The 18,315-nt window shown below is 43.2% G+C and overlaps 1 protein-coding gene across 1 annotated transcript; it reads right to left on the reverse strand.

Moving 5' to 3' along the window:
- Positions 1-1,217: 1,217 nt before the first annotated feature.
- Positions 1,218-17,972, reverse strand: dlk2 (delta-like 2 homolog (Drosophila)). The gene is made up of 6 exons (XM_046357902.1): positions 17,812-17,972; positions 13,311-13,403; positions 8,146-8,203; positions 4,220-4,350; positions 3,974-4,121; positions 1,218-3,303 (listed from the first exon to the last, which is right to left on the reverse strand). Exons 2-6 carry the CDS (start codon positions 13,387-13,389, stop codon positions 2,502-2,504), a joined length of 1,218 nt encoding a protein of 405 aa, XP_046213858.1. The 5' UTR covers positions 13,390-13,403; positions 17,812-17,972; the 3' UTR covers positions 1,218-2,501.
- Between the last annotated feature and the right edge of the window lie 343 nt (positions 17,973-18,315).

Raw genomic sequence — 18,315 nt, forward strand, 5'->3', positions numbered from 1 at the left:
ACTTTATTGCAGACAATTCAGTATAAAAAAATAAGACTCATTGCAAATAGACCACATTCTATAATAAATTACAGAAATAAATTAAATGTACAGCTTCAGAATACTGTTAAGCAAATCCATATTGTTATTCACTATTAAACACCATACAAAAGTAAACAGGTCACAAATTCATTTTCAGTGTTGACAGAATATTACTTTTTACAAAATGATACAATTATAATTTAAAGTAACTGTCCAGTGAAAATTTCACTCTTAAAAGTCATATTATGTTAACTAATACCCAAATAATGTTGTTTACTCATTCTATACTCATGTGGCCAAAGCATAAATAAATTAAAAAAACATGAAGTCCCCACCTCAAACGTGTATCTCAAACAGAATATTTAAAAAATGCTTGCTATTTCCTCATAGAAGAATGAGTTTTCCAATCAGCGGTCTACACATTAATATTTTTAATGACCGGTATACACTCACATCATTCTGTTGTTGTCCACAGTGATAGATCGAGATATCATCTTTATATACACTGAGTGTACAAAACATTAGGAACATCTTTCCCTCAGAAAAACCTAAATTTGTCAGGGCATGGACTCTACAAGGTGTCGAAAGCGTTCCACAGGGATGCTGGCCCATGCTGACTCCAATGCTTCCCTCAGTTATGTCAAGTTGGCTAGATGTCCTTTGGATCATTCTAGATACACATGGGAAACTGTTGAGCGTGAAAACACACTCAAACCGGTGCGCCTGGCACCATACCCTGTTCAAAGGCACTTAAATCTGTTGTCTCGCCCATTCACCCTCTATGGCACAAACACAATCCATGTCTCAAGGCTTCAAAATCCTTCTTTAACCTGTCTCCTAACCTTCAACTACACTGATTAGAAATAAAAGGCCAGGGGTTCCTAATGTTTTATTTTAATTTTATCCCCTTTTCTCCCCAATTTCGTGGTATCCAATTGTTAGTAGTTACTATCTTGTCTCATCGCTACAACTCCCGCACGGGAAAGCCATGTGTCCTCCGAAACACAACCCAACCAAGCCGCACTGCTTCTTAACACAGCGCGCATCCAACCCGGAAGCCAGCCTCAATGTGTCGGAGGAAACACTGTGCACCTGGCGACCTGATTAGCGTGCACTACGCCCGGCCCGCCACAGGAGTCGCTATTGCGTGATGAGACAAGGATATCCCTACCGGCCAAACCCTCCCTAACCCGGACGACGCTAGGCCAATTGTGCGTCGCCCCACGGACCTCCCTGCCGCTGCCGGCTGCGTCAGAGCCTGGGCACGAACCCAGAGACTCTGGTGGCACAGCTAGCACTGCAAGGCAGTGCCCTAGACCAGTGTGCCACCCAGGAGACCTGTTCCTAATGTTTTGTACACTCAGTGTATATCCCGTGATGGCATCTGTGAGCGTACAGGCAGCGCCATTAAGGACATATTTATTTTGAAGTAGTCAATATTCTTCTACTACTTCTATGAGTTGACAAACAAACTGAAAAGGTACATACGGCCACCTAGTGTTTTCTCACAAGTATAATTCATTGGCTGATCCCTCCTGATGACCTGGATGGAATCATGTCATCCTTCCGTAACCCATAGAATGTACAACCCTGTTGACTACCTTAAAATGTTGAAAGCCCTAAATGGCAATGCCCGTGCCTCTATCTAACTCTATGGGGTACGTCCACACCATTCCAACACAGAAAATAAGATTTCTTTACATACATAATTACACTTTTTTGGAAGGAAAACTATTTTACTCATATTGTAATTAATTATAGGTCATATTTCATAGAAATCTGGAATCACTGAACAGTTACTTAAATTAAGTAGGTGTTGAGGTGTTGCAGATCTTGTTAAAACAACATGAATTCAGGCAATCATTTGTCTGCATGTCTGAATTCGGCTCACTTGCAGAGCTTGTTCCGAGGTCAGAGCCCATTTGGAAAAATATGGGTATATTCATTCATGTCTAACATTTTGGCCTAATATCGTGACGAGAACAGCAGTGACAAATACCAGTACACCAATTAGGTTGACATAACAAGGGCATTGTCTCGGCTTGCATTCCAAAGCTGTCTGTCAGTAGGCCTGTCTTACATGCAGTTCATGCCAACAAATCAAATCATCTGATTTTGTGGACGGACAAATTACACATTGGTTGTCTGTGACAAGTAACCAAAGGACTTGAGTATATTTCTCATGATGTACCTCCGCTTTACCCCTCTGGTCAACAAATAATCCATAATATTAGGACTACGCTCCTTTTGTTAAGAGAATGTGTTTGACACTCCTTTACCCTTGAACAGACCCACTGGTCCCTTCTTGGTCCTGCGTCTCTTTAGGTTTCGATACCTAGGTCGGTATGTTATCTTTATTTTGACTGTCAGTACTGAAGAAAATCAGTCATGGGGGCAGGGCTGGGATAAAAGCATGGCTTTCCCTCTGCTGAGAGCAGTCTGTGTCCTGTGTTCAGGGCTGTGGAGGTAGTAAACATAACCTAAATCACCTCAGTGTTCAGTTTCTTCTTCTCCAGTTCTGGGGCTGTGGGCGTGTGCAGGAAGCTGATCTTACACTCCTGCTCCACTGTGACTAGGTGGCTCTGCGGGGGTGGCTGGCGGTCTCGGTGTTTCAGCGGGTGCAGGTGGGGGGTGGAGCCGCACCTGCAGCTTGCACAGTGGTCCTGCCAATGTCCCCTCAGCACCAGGCCAGCCGTGAGCACCACCACGGCAAGTGTCATGCCCCCCAGCACCAGGAGGGTGATGAGCTGCACCTCTGATAGGCCAGACGACCCCCACTGGGTCACAACCTCCTTCACAGAGATCTTAAGCAGCCTGTCTCCACTATTATTGTCCCCCCTCGTGATGTCCTGGTCTGGCCTGGACTGAGTTACCCTTCCCAATCCCCCACCTCCCCCAGCCCAGTCATGGGAGCTGCTTATGGGCGCTTGGCTCTCTGGGCTCCTTAAGGTCACCTCGCAGGTCCTGCCAGTGAACCCAGGCTTGCAGAGGCAGTGGAAGGTGCTGGCACGGTCCAGACAGCGCCCTCCATTAAGGCAAGGTTGGCTGGCACAGTCATCCAGGTTGACGGTGCAGAACCGGCCCGTGAAGCCCTCGGGACAGAGGCAGGAGAAGCGGTTGATGCCATCCAGGCAGGTGGCACCGTTACCACAGGGGCGCATCAGGCAGTCGTCCATGTTGTTCTCGCAACGTGGCCCGGTGAAGCCTGCCAGGCAGCGGCAGGAGAGCTCTGGAGCATAACCGCCACTGTCCTCACACTGCCCGCCATTCTTACACGAAGACCTGAAAGATAAAGACAACATAAGGACTAAAAACCCTGAGGTAAATGATCTGAATAGATTTTCAGTGCTGAATTGATTACTTAACCCAAGCCTGTTCATATGGGCCTGGACATCCAACTGATTTGTAAGTAAATGTGTGCCGCTTACTCTGTGATGATCAGTGATTACATTCAATCAGGCATTGATTTGGCACTTTAAGACAAATCTGCCCCAGAGTCTGTGCCTTGGCCTGTATGGTTTCCCTGGTAACCGTTTAGCCAGTGATTTGGGAACTCCATGGGGGCTGTAGTGTAGATGCCTGGCTTCAATGTGTTTCTTAGCACTAGAGGCCACTCACTTGGCCGATAATAAGCCCATTAAATCACATGATTGCAGTGGATACAAATTGACCAGGCTGCTACGTGGCCCGTGCCAGTCTGCATGTTTTTGACTGCCATCAGGGGACCAGCTGGGACACACTGAAACACACTCATTGAGAGAACAACTGATTGATTGTAATTTACACACACTAATAGTGTAACTAGTTTCCCATTGAAAAGTCTAAAATGACCACTAGTTGAGTCACTGGTTGGGGTTGAACTTGTGATTTGTTTTGATTAAGGCAGAAGAAGCAGGCCTGAGACAAACTTGTTCCATAGATTGTTTTCGAGTGTGTTGCTAATTGAATTCACCTGCCGGTCTTATGACAGGGTCCTGTCTTGTGCTCGCAGTTCCTCCCGTGAAATCCCTCGGGGCAGAGGCAGGAGTATTCCCCTGAAACGTTGACGTAACAAGTGGCACCGTTCTGACAAGGTGCCTCATTTGTACACACATGGACATCTGAAGCAGAGGAGAGAAGTGGTGAATACGTACTGCTCTACCACTCACTGAATAAATACAATTATCATGGTCTGATACATACAAAGATTTTCTGTCACCTTTGTAGCAGAAGCGCCCTGCCCATCCAGGCTCGCAGGTGCATTGCCAAGGTTGATGACATGATCCATGGACACAGCCTGGCATTCTCACACAGATGTTGCACTGCTGCCCCTCCCAACCCGGGTCACACCTGGAATAGAGCAATTAGATCAGCTCTCAACTCTATAGCCAACAGAGCCTCATGATGGAGATATACAGCACAGGAGGTTGGTGGCACCTTAATTGGGGAGGATGGGCTCATGGTAATGGCTGGGGCGGAATCAATGGAATGGTGTCAAACACATCAAATACATGGATTGATGCCATTCCATTCACTCCATTCCAGCCATTATTATGAGCCTCCCCTCAGCAGCCTCCACTGATATACAGTTATATACAGTGGCATAATCAAAAATTGCAGGGCCACTCTTACCCTCCGCAATGGACACAGGAGGGCGCCCATACTTAACAAAATAACTTTTGCAATGCGCTGCTCTGTACAGCATCTGTGAGGCACATAAATATGAACATTCGTAGAATGTTCTTTCGTAGAAATACTCCATAGATTTTGTGAGTGCGAACCGCTCTAAAGGACATAATTGACACCAGAATATCTGGATGATGGCTTTATGTGTTTGTCATATACAGTTGAAGTTGGAAGTTTACATACACTTAGGTTGGAGTCATTAACTCGTTTTTCAACCACTCCACAAATTTCTAGTTAACAAACTATAGTCTTGGCAAGTCGGTTAGGACATCTACTTTGTGCATGACACAAGTAATTTTTCCAACAATTGTTTACAGACAGATTATTTCACTTATAATTCATTGTATCACAATTCCAGTGGGTCAGACGTTTACATACACTAAGTTGACTGTGCCTTTAAACAGCTTGGAAAATTCCAGGAAATGATGCCATGGCTTTAGAAGCTTCTGATAGGCTAATTGACATAATTTGAGTCAATTGGAGGTGTACCTGTGGATGTATTTCAAGTACTACCTTCAAACTCAGTGCCTCTTTGCTTGACATCATGGCAAAATCAAAAGAAATCAGCCAAGACCTCATCATTTTTGTTGTTGTAGACATCCACAAGTGTGGTTCATCCTTGGGAGCAATTTCCAAACGCCTGAAGATACCACGTCAATCTGTACAAACAATAGTACCCAAGTAAAAACACCATGGGCCCACACAGGTGTCATACCGCTCAGGAAAGAGAAGCGTTCTGTCTCCTAGAGATGAACGTACTTTGGTGCGAAAAGTGCAAATCAATCCCAGAACAACAGCAAAGGACCTTGTGAAGATGCTGGAGGAAACAGGTACAAAGGTATCTATATCCACAGTAAAAAAGAGTCCTATACCGACATAACCTGAAAGGCTGCTCAGCAAGGAAAAAGTCACTGCTCCAAAACTGCCATTAAAAAGCGAGACTACAGTTTGCAGTTTGCAACTGCATTAGAAAGCCAGACTACAGTTTGCAACTGTACTTTTTGGAGAAATGTCCTCTGGTCTGATGAAACAAAAATAGAACTGTTTGGCCATAATGACCATTGTTATGTTTGGAGGGAAAAGGGGGATGCTTGCAAGCCGAAGAACACCATCCCAACTGTGAAGCAGGGGTGGCAACATCATGTTGTGGAGGTGCTTTGCTGCAGGGGGGACTGGTGCACTTCACAAAATAGATGGCATCATGAGGAAGTAAAATGATGGGGATATATTGAAGCAATATCTCAAGACATCAGTCAGGAAGTTATAGCTTGGTCGCAAATGGGTCTTCCAAATGGACATTGACCCCAATCATACTTCCAAAGTTGTGGCAAAATGGCTTAAGGACAACAAAGTCAAGGTATTAGCTTGACCTCAATCCTATAGAAAATGAGGTGGGCAGAACTGAAAAAGCGTGTGCGAGCAAGGAGGCCTACAAACCTGACTAAGTTACACCAGCTCTGTCAGGAGGAATGGACCAAAATTCACCCAACTTATTGTGGGAAGCTTGTGGAAGGCTACCTGAAACGTTTGACCCAAGTTAAAGAATGTAAAGGCAATACTACCAAATACTAAATGAGTGTATGTAAACCTCTGACCCACTGGGAATGTGATGAAAGAAATAAAAGCTGAAATAAATAATTCTCTCTACTATTATTCTGATGTTTCAGATTCTTAAAATAAAGTGGTGATCCTAACTGACCTAAGACAGGGATTTTTCCAAGGATTAAATGTCAGGAATTGTGAAAAACTGAGTTTAAATGTATTTGGCTATAGTGTATGTAAACTTCCGACTTCAACTGTATGCTTGTCATAGGCAACACATTAAGATATACAGTGCATTCGAAAAGTATTCAGACCCCTTGACTTTTTCCACTTTGTTATGTTAATGCCTTGTTCTAAAATGGATTAAATAAGAAAAATCCTCAGCAATCTACAGGTTTTTAGAAATGTTTGCAAAAAAAAATGAAATACCTTATTTACATAAGTATTCAGACCCTTTGCTATGAGACTCGAAATTGAGCTCAGGTGCATCCTGTTTCCATTGATCATCCTTGAGATGTTTCTACAACTTAATTGGAGTCTACCTGAGGTAATTCAATTGATTTGATTTGGAAAGGCATGATTTTGAAAGGCACACACTTGTCTATATAAGGTCCCACAGTTGACAGTGCATGTCAGATCAAAAACCAAGCCATGAGGTCAAAGGAATTGTCTGTAGAACTCCGAGACAGGATTGTGTCGAGGCACAGATCTGGGGAAGGGTACCAAACAATTTAGGCAGCATTGAAGGTCCCCAAGAACACAGTGGCCTCCATCATTCTTAAATGGAAGAAGTTTGAAACTACCAATAAACTTCCTAGAGCTGGCCTCCCGGCCAAACTGAGCAATAGGGGGAGAAGGACCTTGGTCAGGGAGGTGACCAAGAACCCGATGGTCACTCTGACAGAGCTCCAGAGGTCCTCTGTGGAGATGGAAGAACCTTCCAGAAGGACAAACATCTCTGCAGCACTCCACCAATCAGGCCTTTATGGTAGAGTGACCAGACGGAAACCACTCCTCAGTAAAGGCACATGACAGCCGATTTGGAGTTTTCCAAAAGGCACCTAAAGACTCTCAGAGCATGAGAAACACGATTCTCTGGTCTGATGAAACCAGGATTCAACTCTTTGGCCTGAATGCCAAGTGTCACATTTGGAGGAAACCTGGCAGCATCCTTACGGTGAAGCATGGTGACAACATCATACTGCGGGGGTGTTTTTCAGTGACAGGGACTGGGAGACTAGTCAGGATCGAGGCAAAGATGAACGAAGCAAAGTACAGAGTGATCCTTGATGAAAACTTGCTTCAGAGCGCTCAGGACCTCAGACTGGGGCGAAAGTTCACCTTCCAACAGGATAACGACACTAAGCACACAGCCAAGACAACGCAGGAGTGGCTTTGGGACAAGTTTCTGAATGTCCTTGAGTGGCCCAGCCAGAGCCCGGACTTGAACCTGATCGAGCATCTCTGGAGAGACCTGAACATAGCTGTGCAGCAACGCTCCCCATCCAAACTGACAGAGCTTGAGAAGATCTGCAGAGAAGATTGGGAGAAATTTCCCAAATATAGGTGTGTCAAGCTTGTAGAGTCATACCCAAGAAGACTCGAGGCTGTTATTGTTGCCGAAGGTGCTTCAACAAAGTACTGAGGAACGGGTCTGAATATTAATGTAAATGTGATATTTCTGTTTAAACTTTTTATAAATGAGCAAAAATGTCTAAGAAGCTGTTTTTGCTTTGTCATTATGGGGCATTGTGTGTTGATTGATAAGGAAAAACAACAATTTCATACATTTTAGAGTAAGGCTGTAACCTAACAAATTGTGGAAAAAGTCAAGGGGTCTGAATACTTTCCGAAGGCACTGTATCATATTTTAGACATATTCAAGATGGATGCATCTTCCATCAAGTTTCTCCTTACCTGCACACCGCATTCTCGTCACACCGACTATTGGTCACATTACACGTGCAGTTTAGAGCTGCAAGAGAAAGAAACACTCATTTCAGAGAAAGATCCCAGATGTACCAGTAATATCCTGACGTTCAGACTTAATACTTGTCATTGATTAGATATGGCTATTATCCGCGGAACAGATTCATTTGCCTTATCTGTGATATTTCTGCTGTTTGTATGCATGTACCCCACAGATTTTTTTTCTCTCCAGCTGCTGATAATAAATACATTTTATGCTCTATAAAACTCAATTGAATTCAGGGTGTTTATTCCTAATATAATATATGCCATTTATCCCAAGCGAATACATTTTCTACCACAACTATTTCTACCACAACAGTATCTGAGAAATACACTCGTGGTTTGATAATTGTAAAGTCAGAATAAGTTTATCTGAATGACCGCTGTTTGAGTGATGCTTGAGGGGTTTCAGGGCTCGATGGGACGCTGAGGACACTTTGACCTCTAACCCTAGGCAGTCGGTCGTCCGTGTGCACAGTGTTACTTTACAAGAGCTTGTCTTCCACGGAGACTGTGCGATGACTCCTCAGTGCAACTGCTGGGGAACTTTGAGCTGCTGCTCAGACAGACAGACAGGCATCTGAGAATCTGCCTTTTACAGGGCGACTCATTTGTTACGATGAAACAACAGTGAGAAAAAAAAATGTCAATCGAAGCCAGCCTCGTGCACCAGCCAGATTTCTGGGAGAGTGGTGACGAGGTTCGACGAAGCCCACATGACGAGGCACACAGTTTGATTTGACTTGGGGTTTCATATGATTGTATCTGACTATGAGTTATATGGTATTGGTTTCAGAAAGGAAAATACAGCTGCATTGCTGAGTTATCAAACGTCCCCTTAAACTGGCAAGCATTTGAACTTCTGCTAAAGGGATATGTGAGTCATCTGTTATTGTCCACAGTTGTTACTAGTGGATTTGGCTGGCCTTAGGCATACCAATGTACTGTCTGCATTTGGCTTTGGTAAATAATGGGGGTTTGCCAGGTAGGGTGTGTGGGGTGCGTGTGTAGCAGTCAGCAGCACGAGGGGAACGTGTGCGGTGGGAGGAGAGGAATGCCGTGCAGTCATGTCTCCACCCGCACAAACTCTGCCCAAACCCCACTGGAATTCACAAACAGTCTGAAGGAGATGATGGAGTCCCACACCGTAGTACTATACACATCCAAAACCCTCTCACTATAGAGAGGTGGACTTTGAGGGATTTTTACAGCAGCCTATATTCCATTTCTGTTCCTAAACAGTAACGTGTACAAATCCTGTCTTTAATATACAGTAGGAAATGTTTCAGTATAGCCTGTGTTGTTAGCTTTAGTTTCTCAGCTAAACAGACTATATTTCTTCCTTGTGTTCCGTTTTCACATCTCAACATTTAGAATAGTTGTAACTTTGGCGATTATAATCTGTACCAGAAGACAATTGGTTTATCCTGCGGTTGCGTGTGCATACAATGCAGACGCTCATTGGTTTGATGTGGAATGGCAGGCATTTTCCATGAACAACACGACAGTGGGCTTGCGGTAAGCCCTGTGTCCGTGGGAACATGGCGGACCTTGAACAATGAAAGGCTTGGCTTTCCCATCGCCATCGCGGGAACAGCTGAGAAGTACTAACTGTTATCTGAGAATGGTGAAGCAGTTCAGAAACCGTCATCTCCTAAATGCAGACAGCTGGGAAAGCCCAGTATTAGCTCATGTATTCTAAACAGGGAAGTTTATTAAAACAATAAATCCCACTGACAATGGGGAATACTGCAGTAAGCTGTTATATTTTCAGAGACCTTATTTATTTTTTTGGCATTCAAAAATGAAACTGTGCTAATTTAAAAGCATGTTGCATTCAACACGCATTAAGAGATGTGGCATCTTATATGACTTGGGGCTGAATCTAATTAAACATGCCCATACATATGTATGTCTATCTAGAAACATTTAGCAATTTTATAGGACCATGGGAAATAAATTGGTTTAAATGCTACTGTGTACGCAAAGCAAAGCAATTACTGTTGAATTGACCCCTGATCCAGCCATTTGCCTGGCCTGTACATTGTCCTGAAATGGCACGGAGGATGTCACAGTACACACCATCAACAATCCTTCAGATGCCATTTATCCCATGCTGCCAGTGCCTCAGGTTAGGATGGGAGTATATTTCTGTTATTTGCTGAAGAGCAGAGAGCTCTCTGATTTATCATCCTCCCTAGTGTTAAAGCTACATGGAGGCCATTGTATTTCCCTTTTATTAGAGTAAACTTCAAAGCCTCTTGAAGTGCTGTGTGAACTGTGTTACATCTGGCAGGAAGAAAGACACATAGAGAGTTTAAGGGGATGGAAGAGTTGGGCCACAGTGAGCATCACAATGATTGAGAAGAGAGTGAGAGGGGACAGAGAGGAGGAGTATGCAGGATGGGGGTGCGTCAAAGGCACATGTCCATAGGGAGGGAATGAGCAGGCCATGGTGCACAGACAGACAGCCGTCTGATCACTGCAGAGTGTGGATAGACTGATGAGACAAGTCAGCCTCCTGGCATGTACAGCAGCCTGCCTCTCATTTTTGCTGCTGGCCCTGCAGCAAGTCAGAGTGGCCCAATCCCAGCCACTGTTTGCGAGGGAAGCCTGTCTGGTCTGCCCCATTCCCTGTCCCTGTGGTGAACTCTGTGTGTTTGTAATAAGTTCCCTCCGGCTCTGCTAAGACAGGAACCATAAAGGCACACACGACCCCAAATAGGCCTAGGGCTCAGAATCAGCAACAGCCTGATTCCTGGAAGACTTGGAATCAGGATAAATAGTCCTGAACTAATCAGGACGAAGTCCCCAGCTGCTTGATTATTTTGATTTATTTTATTTTATTTCACCTTTATTTAACCAGGTAGGCAAGTTGAGAACAAGTTCTCATTTACAATTGCGACCTATTGAGCAAGATAACAAAAAAAATCAGTATAGTATAAGCATTGTCAAAATAGAAATAATGACAACTGTGTAACGGTATATACAGTATACTGTAAGTTGTCAACTTGTCATTCATAGAATGCTTGTTGGTGATATCGTACGTATCCAGGCCTTGGACAGCGCCTTGTCACCAGCTTATGTATCACCATGATAATCACGGAAATAATGACTGGACCACCAACTGTTAAACACAATGCCCTTTGTCTGGAGCAGTGTTATTTAAGAGCTTCTGATTTGCCATCTAATCATGGGGGGGACAGGTGCTATTTTCTTCCCTAGGCTGGCCCCCAGTGCCTGCAAGCTCCCCAGTGCTCCTCTGGGGGGGTAGTTCACACGAGTCTCTCCGTGTTTAACCAGGGGGATCTAAATTTAACCCTGGCCGTGAAACTTTATCTCCCCCCCCCCCATCCTCCCCCCCGGCCAGAGCTCTGGTGCCAGTCATACACACAGTACAGGTTTGGGTTTCCTCCATTTTGATCCCCAGACAGGCCGTGTGCCTGCCACCAGCCCAAGCTCCAAGGAGTGTGTGAACGTGTGTGTGCCCTGAGTTCAGATTGAGGAGGAAGGGGAGGTGAGGAGGGACGTGCGAAGGGCCGCCAGTGTCTGAAGGAGATGATGGAGTCGTAACAAGATCCCTGAGAAATTAAGGATCATTTAATCTCTGGATCCACTCAGCTGCTTGTGGCGCTAGAAAAATATTTAGGCAAGACGGCCGAGTAGGGATCATCAGCCGCCATCCCCTGGCTCTGAGGCTCCTGGCGGGGCCTAAAGACACAGACGGACTGTTCGACCCTTTATCCTTAACGCAAACCCCATGGCTAGTAGCTACTGCTGTGACACAGAGGGCTTTCCTGCCGCTCGATCTAGGGTCAGACATCTGTTCTCTGACACGTGTCACACACCTCTTGACACAATGCCTCATACCACATCACGGCTCCCCTTCTCATCCCAAGGGGCCAACGCAAAAATGAATCACATTCTGTAACCAGACAGGAATTTCACAGTTGAGTTCACGAGGGAGAAGGAAAGAAAAAGTTCTCTGCTATTGCACTCCATACTGAGGGCAGATTATGACTGATTCAACACTGCAATGCAGAAACAGCTGCTACTCTTCCTGGGGTCCACAAAAAAAAGACAAAACAAGTAACAAAACACAGATAGACAAGGAAAATCCCAGAAATGTAAAACACAACAATATACAAACAACACAACAACAACTAAAAATAATAAAAGCAATACAAAACAATATGTGTGTTAGAGTGTGTGTGTGTCCTCACAGTATATATGAATAGTGTGTAAATAGTATTACTGTTGTCTCTTGGTGTCTTTCCCATATATATATATATATATATGTATATGTATATATATATATATATGTATATGTATATATATATATGTATGTGTGTGTATATATATATATGTGTGTGTATATATATATATGTATGTGTGTGTGTATATATATATATATATATATATATGTATGTGTGTGTATATATATATGTATATATATATATATATATATATATATATATATATAAAATGTTTGTTTTTGTTTTTTGAATGTAATGTCATATTTTATGTTTTTCTTGTCTATTACTGTTCTGTACTTTGTCATGTATTTGTATGTTTTACGTGGACACCAGGAAGAGTAGCTGCTGCACGTGAAGTAGCTAATGCGAACCCTAATAAACTAAACAGTCCCTGCCCTTCCGTGCATGATTCTTCACGCACAGCCAGCAATGTTCAAAGTTTAAATTGAAATACAGTTAAGAATCTTTGTACTTCATGCTTTCAACATTGTTTTATTGAGTCGGATCTAAAGCATCGTTATTGCACGCAAAAATATATGCATATTTTTTATTATTAAGTGTGCTCCTTTAAGTTGCTTTTCTAGATTTACTTATATTTTATTTCAAAATTATTGATCAAACTACTTATGATGCATGTTTTTAACAGAGTTTTGTTAACTTTTATCAACAAGCAGAAATTGTATTGTGCCTTTGGATTAAATCCGATAGTTACCCAGCATACAGTATCAGTTCCCATATATGTACTATAATAAGTACACACCGGTATACATCCACTTCTGTAGTGGATGGCTACTGGCTAGCAATGAGCCACTGACTTACTTGAGGGCACCAATTGACATGCAGCAAATGCCTTACCTTGAGCCTTGCATTGGTGGATGAGCATTAGTACACAACAACTCCAGAGCAGCGGGGTGACTGAGTCTCTCAGAGGCATGGTGCAAACGGGATCTGAAACCAAGCACAGAATATTCCTCTTTAGGCTGTAGGGGTGTTACCTTGTGCCAATACACTCGAATGTAGGGACATCTATCTTTGGCATGACATAAACCTCTACCATAAGGCAAACGTGATTATGGCCACAAAGGGGTCTCCAAAGGTTACAGAACAGGAGTGAGAAATTCCGCCACGGATGCTTGCAGGGTCATTACATCTTGGCTCGTAACTCTTATCCTGCTGTCATCGTTCTGATAAAGGACACTTAACCAGGTGTCCCAGTTATAAATCAGCTCGGACATGATGGTATCCCACGACAAGTGTTGGTCCTGGAGAGAGACACCTACAACTGCTGATTCCAACAAAACCTTGTATCAGCCTAGACCTCTTTCCCCATATTACTCAGCTCTATGTCTCAGTAGTTCCCGAGCTCAGAAGTGGGGCTTTGCTTACTCAGTCTACCAAAATGAAATGTGCTGTTAGTCAGGAACGCGAAATTACCAACCCCCCCCCCCCAAAGATCAAACTGAGAGAAACCTGATCTGCTCGACAGGCCACAGACACTCACTCAATAATTTACACTGTTGTGTGAATCTTTAATACTGGACATTTACAGAAAGACCGCACCATTCCAGTGCCACCCCTCTCTCTCAGGGCCATCATACACACTGTCACTTAACTTCTGTTAGAAAGATAACAATGATCATTATGGCTTCTTGAGAGCAGTGCCGTGATACTGCATCTAAGCTTAGTAGATAAACTTGCTCCTCCAAGTGTGTGTTTCTATCCTGTTGCTATTAGTTACCTATGTGACATGTGAGCGTGGTCTCTTTGCTTACAGTGGTCTGCTAAACCATTTAGAAGGCTAGAGTATGCTGTGACTCAGGTATATCACATTTGCATTGCTGCCACACAGCACTTGAACTTACATTTTTGATATCCACTTGGTAGTCGGGCCGACTCGACCCTATCCAGGTCCTATCCAGGTCCTATCCAGGTCCATCTAAATGCCTTATCCAGATGAAGGCGCTGCCCTCACTTTTATATGCAGTGGCAAGTCGACCTTTCCAGCTCTTCCTGGAATGGAGCAAACTAAGAGCGAGTGGTCGGGAGCTATACTTTTCAGCCTTACCCTTGGATGGAGTTTTCATATCCTCCAGAGTAATCTCCCAATTGTCATTCTGAGATTCCGTTGAATGGCCGTTGTGAATGTGGCCGTGGGCACCAACTGGGCCCTTCTCTGTTCCTGCTACAGCCTAATGGAGTTCAGTGAACTGCTAATGAGAGCCAACATGGGCCCTGCTTTGAACGGGAAGCCTGAGAGGAGTTTTAATGCCATATAAGGAGGGCTTTCTCACCGTGCCACATTTAATAGCCACTGTCCATTATCATTGGCGCTCTGGATTCCATGTCAATTATCAGCTATGCTGTCTGTTCTGGCTCAAGTGTTGACAAGAATGTTATACAACCCCAACAAATTAATCGTATGGATTTGTTTCTCACGCTCACAAAAACCCGACCAACTATGCCAAATGTAACATGTCCTGGCCTTTCTGACACAACATCTACATTATGACAATGAGATCCTTCCATTTCTCACCTGTTCTCCTTTCTGAAGATACATTTTCCATGTGTCAGTTTGTTGATAGAAAATGTCAGAGAGATCTGAGGGTATAACTGCTTGAGGAGGAGACATACTAACAGCAGACAGCACATCTCATCCTGGCCCTGGCTCTTCATCAATCAGATACAGGTCTGACTTCAGTAGATCTTCCACAAGAGGCACTCTGTTACCTGCTTTAAATAGAGACTTGAGTGCAGCTCTCTTCATTAATAATAAGGCCTACCTTCGGTCCCCTTTCTCCCTTGGTTATAACAGAATTGTTTTGTGCTCTACTGCTGAATCAAATTATATTTCAGATCACAGGAATAATAAACACTTTGACCTGTATTTCACCCCGCTCCTGTACTCACTTATAGTCTTTTTAGCTAAATGTCGCTCTATCGCTGTGGCAACTGTAAATGACTGATTGTCTCTATGGTGTATCTGTAGGACAAAGCCACGGTGTGATTTTAGGGTCTCCTGTGATATTCCTGACACCATCGTTTTCTTTCTTTCACAAGCCTGCCACCATTTACACGTTTCCTGTTGAGAAACAGCATCACATTTTCCCCAGACACTGTTTGAACATCATTTTTCAATAATTGTTCCTGTGGGAATTGGTCTGATAATTAATTTATTGGAGGTGCTACTTGTGTGAGGCTACAGTTGAAGTCGGAAGTTTACATACACTTAGGTTGGAGTCATTAAAACTCGTTTTTCAACCACTCCACACATTTCTTGTTAACAAACTATAGTTTTGGCAAGTCGGTAAGGACTTTGAGCATGATGACACAAGTAATTTTTCCAACAATTGTTTACAGACAGATTATTTCACTTATAATTCACTGTGTCACAATTCCAGTGGGTCAGAAGTTTACATAAAATAAGTTGACTGTGCCTTTAAACAGCTTAGAAAATTCCAGAAAATGATGTCAGAAGCTTCTGATAGGCTAATTTACATCATTTGAGTCAATTGGAGGTATACCTGTAGATGTATTTCAAGGCCTACCTTCAAACTCAGTACCTCTTTGCTTGACATCATGGGAAAATCAAAAGAAATCAGCCCAAAATTGTAGACCTCCACAAGTCTGGTTCATCCTTGGGAGCAATTTCCAAACGCCTGAAGATTCCACGTTCATCTGTACAAACAATAGTACGCAAGTATAAACACCATGGGACCATGCTGGCATCATACCGCTCAGGAAGGAGACGCGTTCAGTCTCCTAGAGATGAACAAACTTTGGTGAGAAAAGTGCAAATCAATCCCAGAACAAAGGCAAAGTACCTTGTGAAGATACTGGAGGAAACAGGTACAAAAGTATCTATATCCACAGTAGAACGAGTCCTATATCGACCTAACATGAAAAGCTGCTTAGCAAGGAAGAAGCCACTGCTCCAAAACCGCCATAAAACGGCAGACTATGGTTTGCAACTGCACATGGGGACAAAGATCGTACTTTTTGGAGAAATGTCCTCTGGTCTGATGAAACAAAAATAGAACTGTTGCTTGCAAGCCGAAGAACACCACCCCAACCGTGAAGCACGGGGGTGGCAACATCATGTTGTGGGGGTGCTTTGCTGCAGGAGGGACTGGTGCACTTCACAAAATAGATGGCATCATGAGGAGGAAAATTATGTGGATATATTGAAGCAACATCTCAAGACATCTTGGTCGCAAATGGGTCTTCCAAATGAACAATGAGCCCAAGCATATTTCCAAAGTTGTGGAAAAATGGCTTAAGGACAACAAAGTCAAGGTATTGGAGTGGCCATCACAGCCCTGACCTCAATTCTATTGAACATTTGTGGGCAGAAGGAGGCCTACAAACCTGACTCAGTTACACCAGCTCTGTCAGGAGGAATGGGCCAAAATTCACCCAACTTGTTGTTGGAAGCTTGTGGAAGGCTATCCGAAAGCATTTGACCCAAGTTAAACAATTTAAAGGCAATGCTACCAAATACTAATTGAGTGTATGTGAACCTCTGACCCACTGGGAATGTGATGAAAGAAATCAAAGCTGAAATAAATCATTCTCTGTTATTCTGACATTTGACATTCTTAAAATAATGTGGTGATCCCAACTGACCTAAAACAGGGAATTTTTACTAGGATTAAATGTCAGGAATTATGAAAAACTGAGTTTAAATGCATTTGGCTAAGGTGTATGTAAACTTCCGACTTCAACTGTATTTGGAAGCATGTCCTCATGTAACTGAAACGCTAATAGAGTGGCAAGGGTAAAACATCCATCTCAGTATTCAGAATACTGACTGCAATCCAACAATTAGAATTGTTGATTGAAAAGATTGTGTACATGGTAAAGTGAACAATAACAAGACCATAGAGGCTGATTTTGAAATGCTAACAGTCACCACTTTGTGTAGAATTCAATCAAACCCACACTGTAGAAATTTGCACTACTGACAGATAGCCATCTAATCAAAATGAAGATGAACTTGGTTTTGTTTCATTCAGTAATTACCGTCTTACTTATTACATTACTGTAGTTGAAATGTGTGTTTTCCATGTAGGTTCGTGGCACAACATGTTTTCATTATCCAGTTTGAAGTAGAACAAGAAGATGCCAAGATGGATGCAAATGATAGGCCACAATTATGCGTAAACATAAAAGCACCATCCAGATGGTTAGATAACTCACCAAGATGCCTACACACATTTTCATGTACTGTATCATCCTAAACAGCAATCCCGATTCTGGTTTATTTGCAAAACAATGCAAGATATTGTCTAGAAAAGGTTACAATAATTTAAACACACACACACACACACCGACATACACTGTATGTATGTTTACACACCTGAGCTGAAGGTGGTCACCTCACCGCTGAATAAGAGTCCTCAGGTAGAATGATTTAGAACACATGCTCTCACAAAGTATTAAAAACACATAATAGAGCTACACAGACACATGTTCAGGATCAGGCAGACATTACGGAGGGGATTGTTGATCAAAAATCCTGTCAAAGAAACAGAGGCAGAATAAAGACAGGCAGGGATCCACCTCCCCACTTAACAACACAGACCTGCCAAGGACCAGCTCTTAAAGGGACAGGCACAGTTTGTGTTTATCTCCATTCATCACTTCTGCCAATAACCTTCATTTCTATTCCCCACTGGACTCACAAACTGATTGTGTGATCAATTCCTGGCACTGTTTCTCAAAATCTCAACCTCCCTAGAGTCGAGAAACATATTTGAAATGAATATCAATCAAGCACCCTTATGTGTGCATGCTGATATTCTGTGCCTCCTGGAAATGTCGAGCTAGTCAATGGACGGCTGTTGCTGTAGCGACAGATCGG

Source organism: Oncorhynchus gorbuscha, linkage group LG08 (genome assembly GCF_021184085.1).
Source record: "Oncorhynchus gorbuscha isolate QuinsamMale2020 ecotype Even-year linkage group LG08, OgorEven_v1.0, whole genome shotgun sequence".
Taxonomy (NCBI): domain Eukaryota; kingdom Metazoa; phylum Chordata; class Actinopteri; order Salmoniformes; family Salmonidae; genus Oncorhynchus; species Oncorhynchus gorbuscha.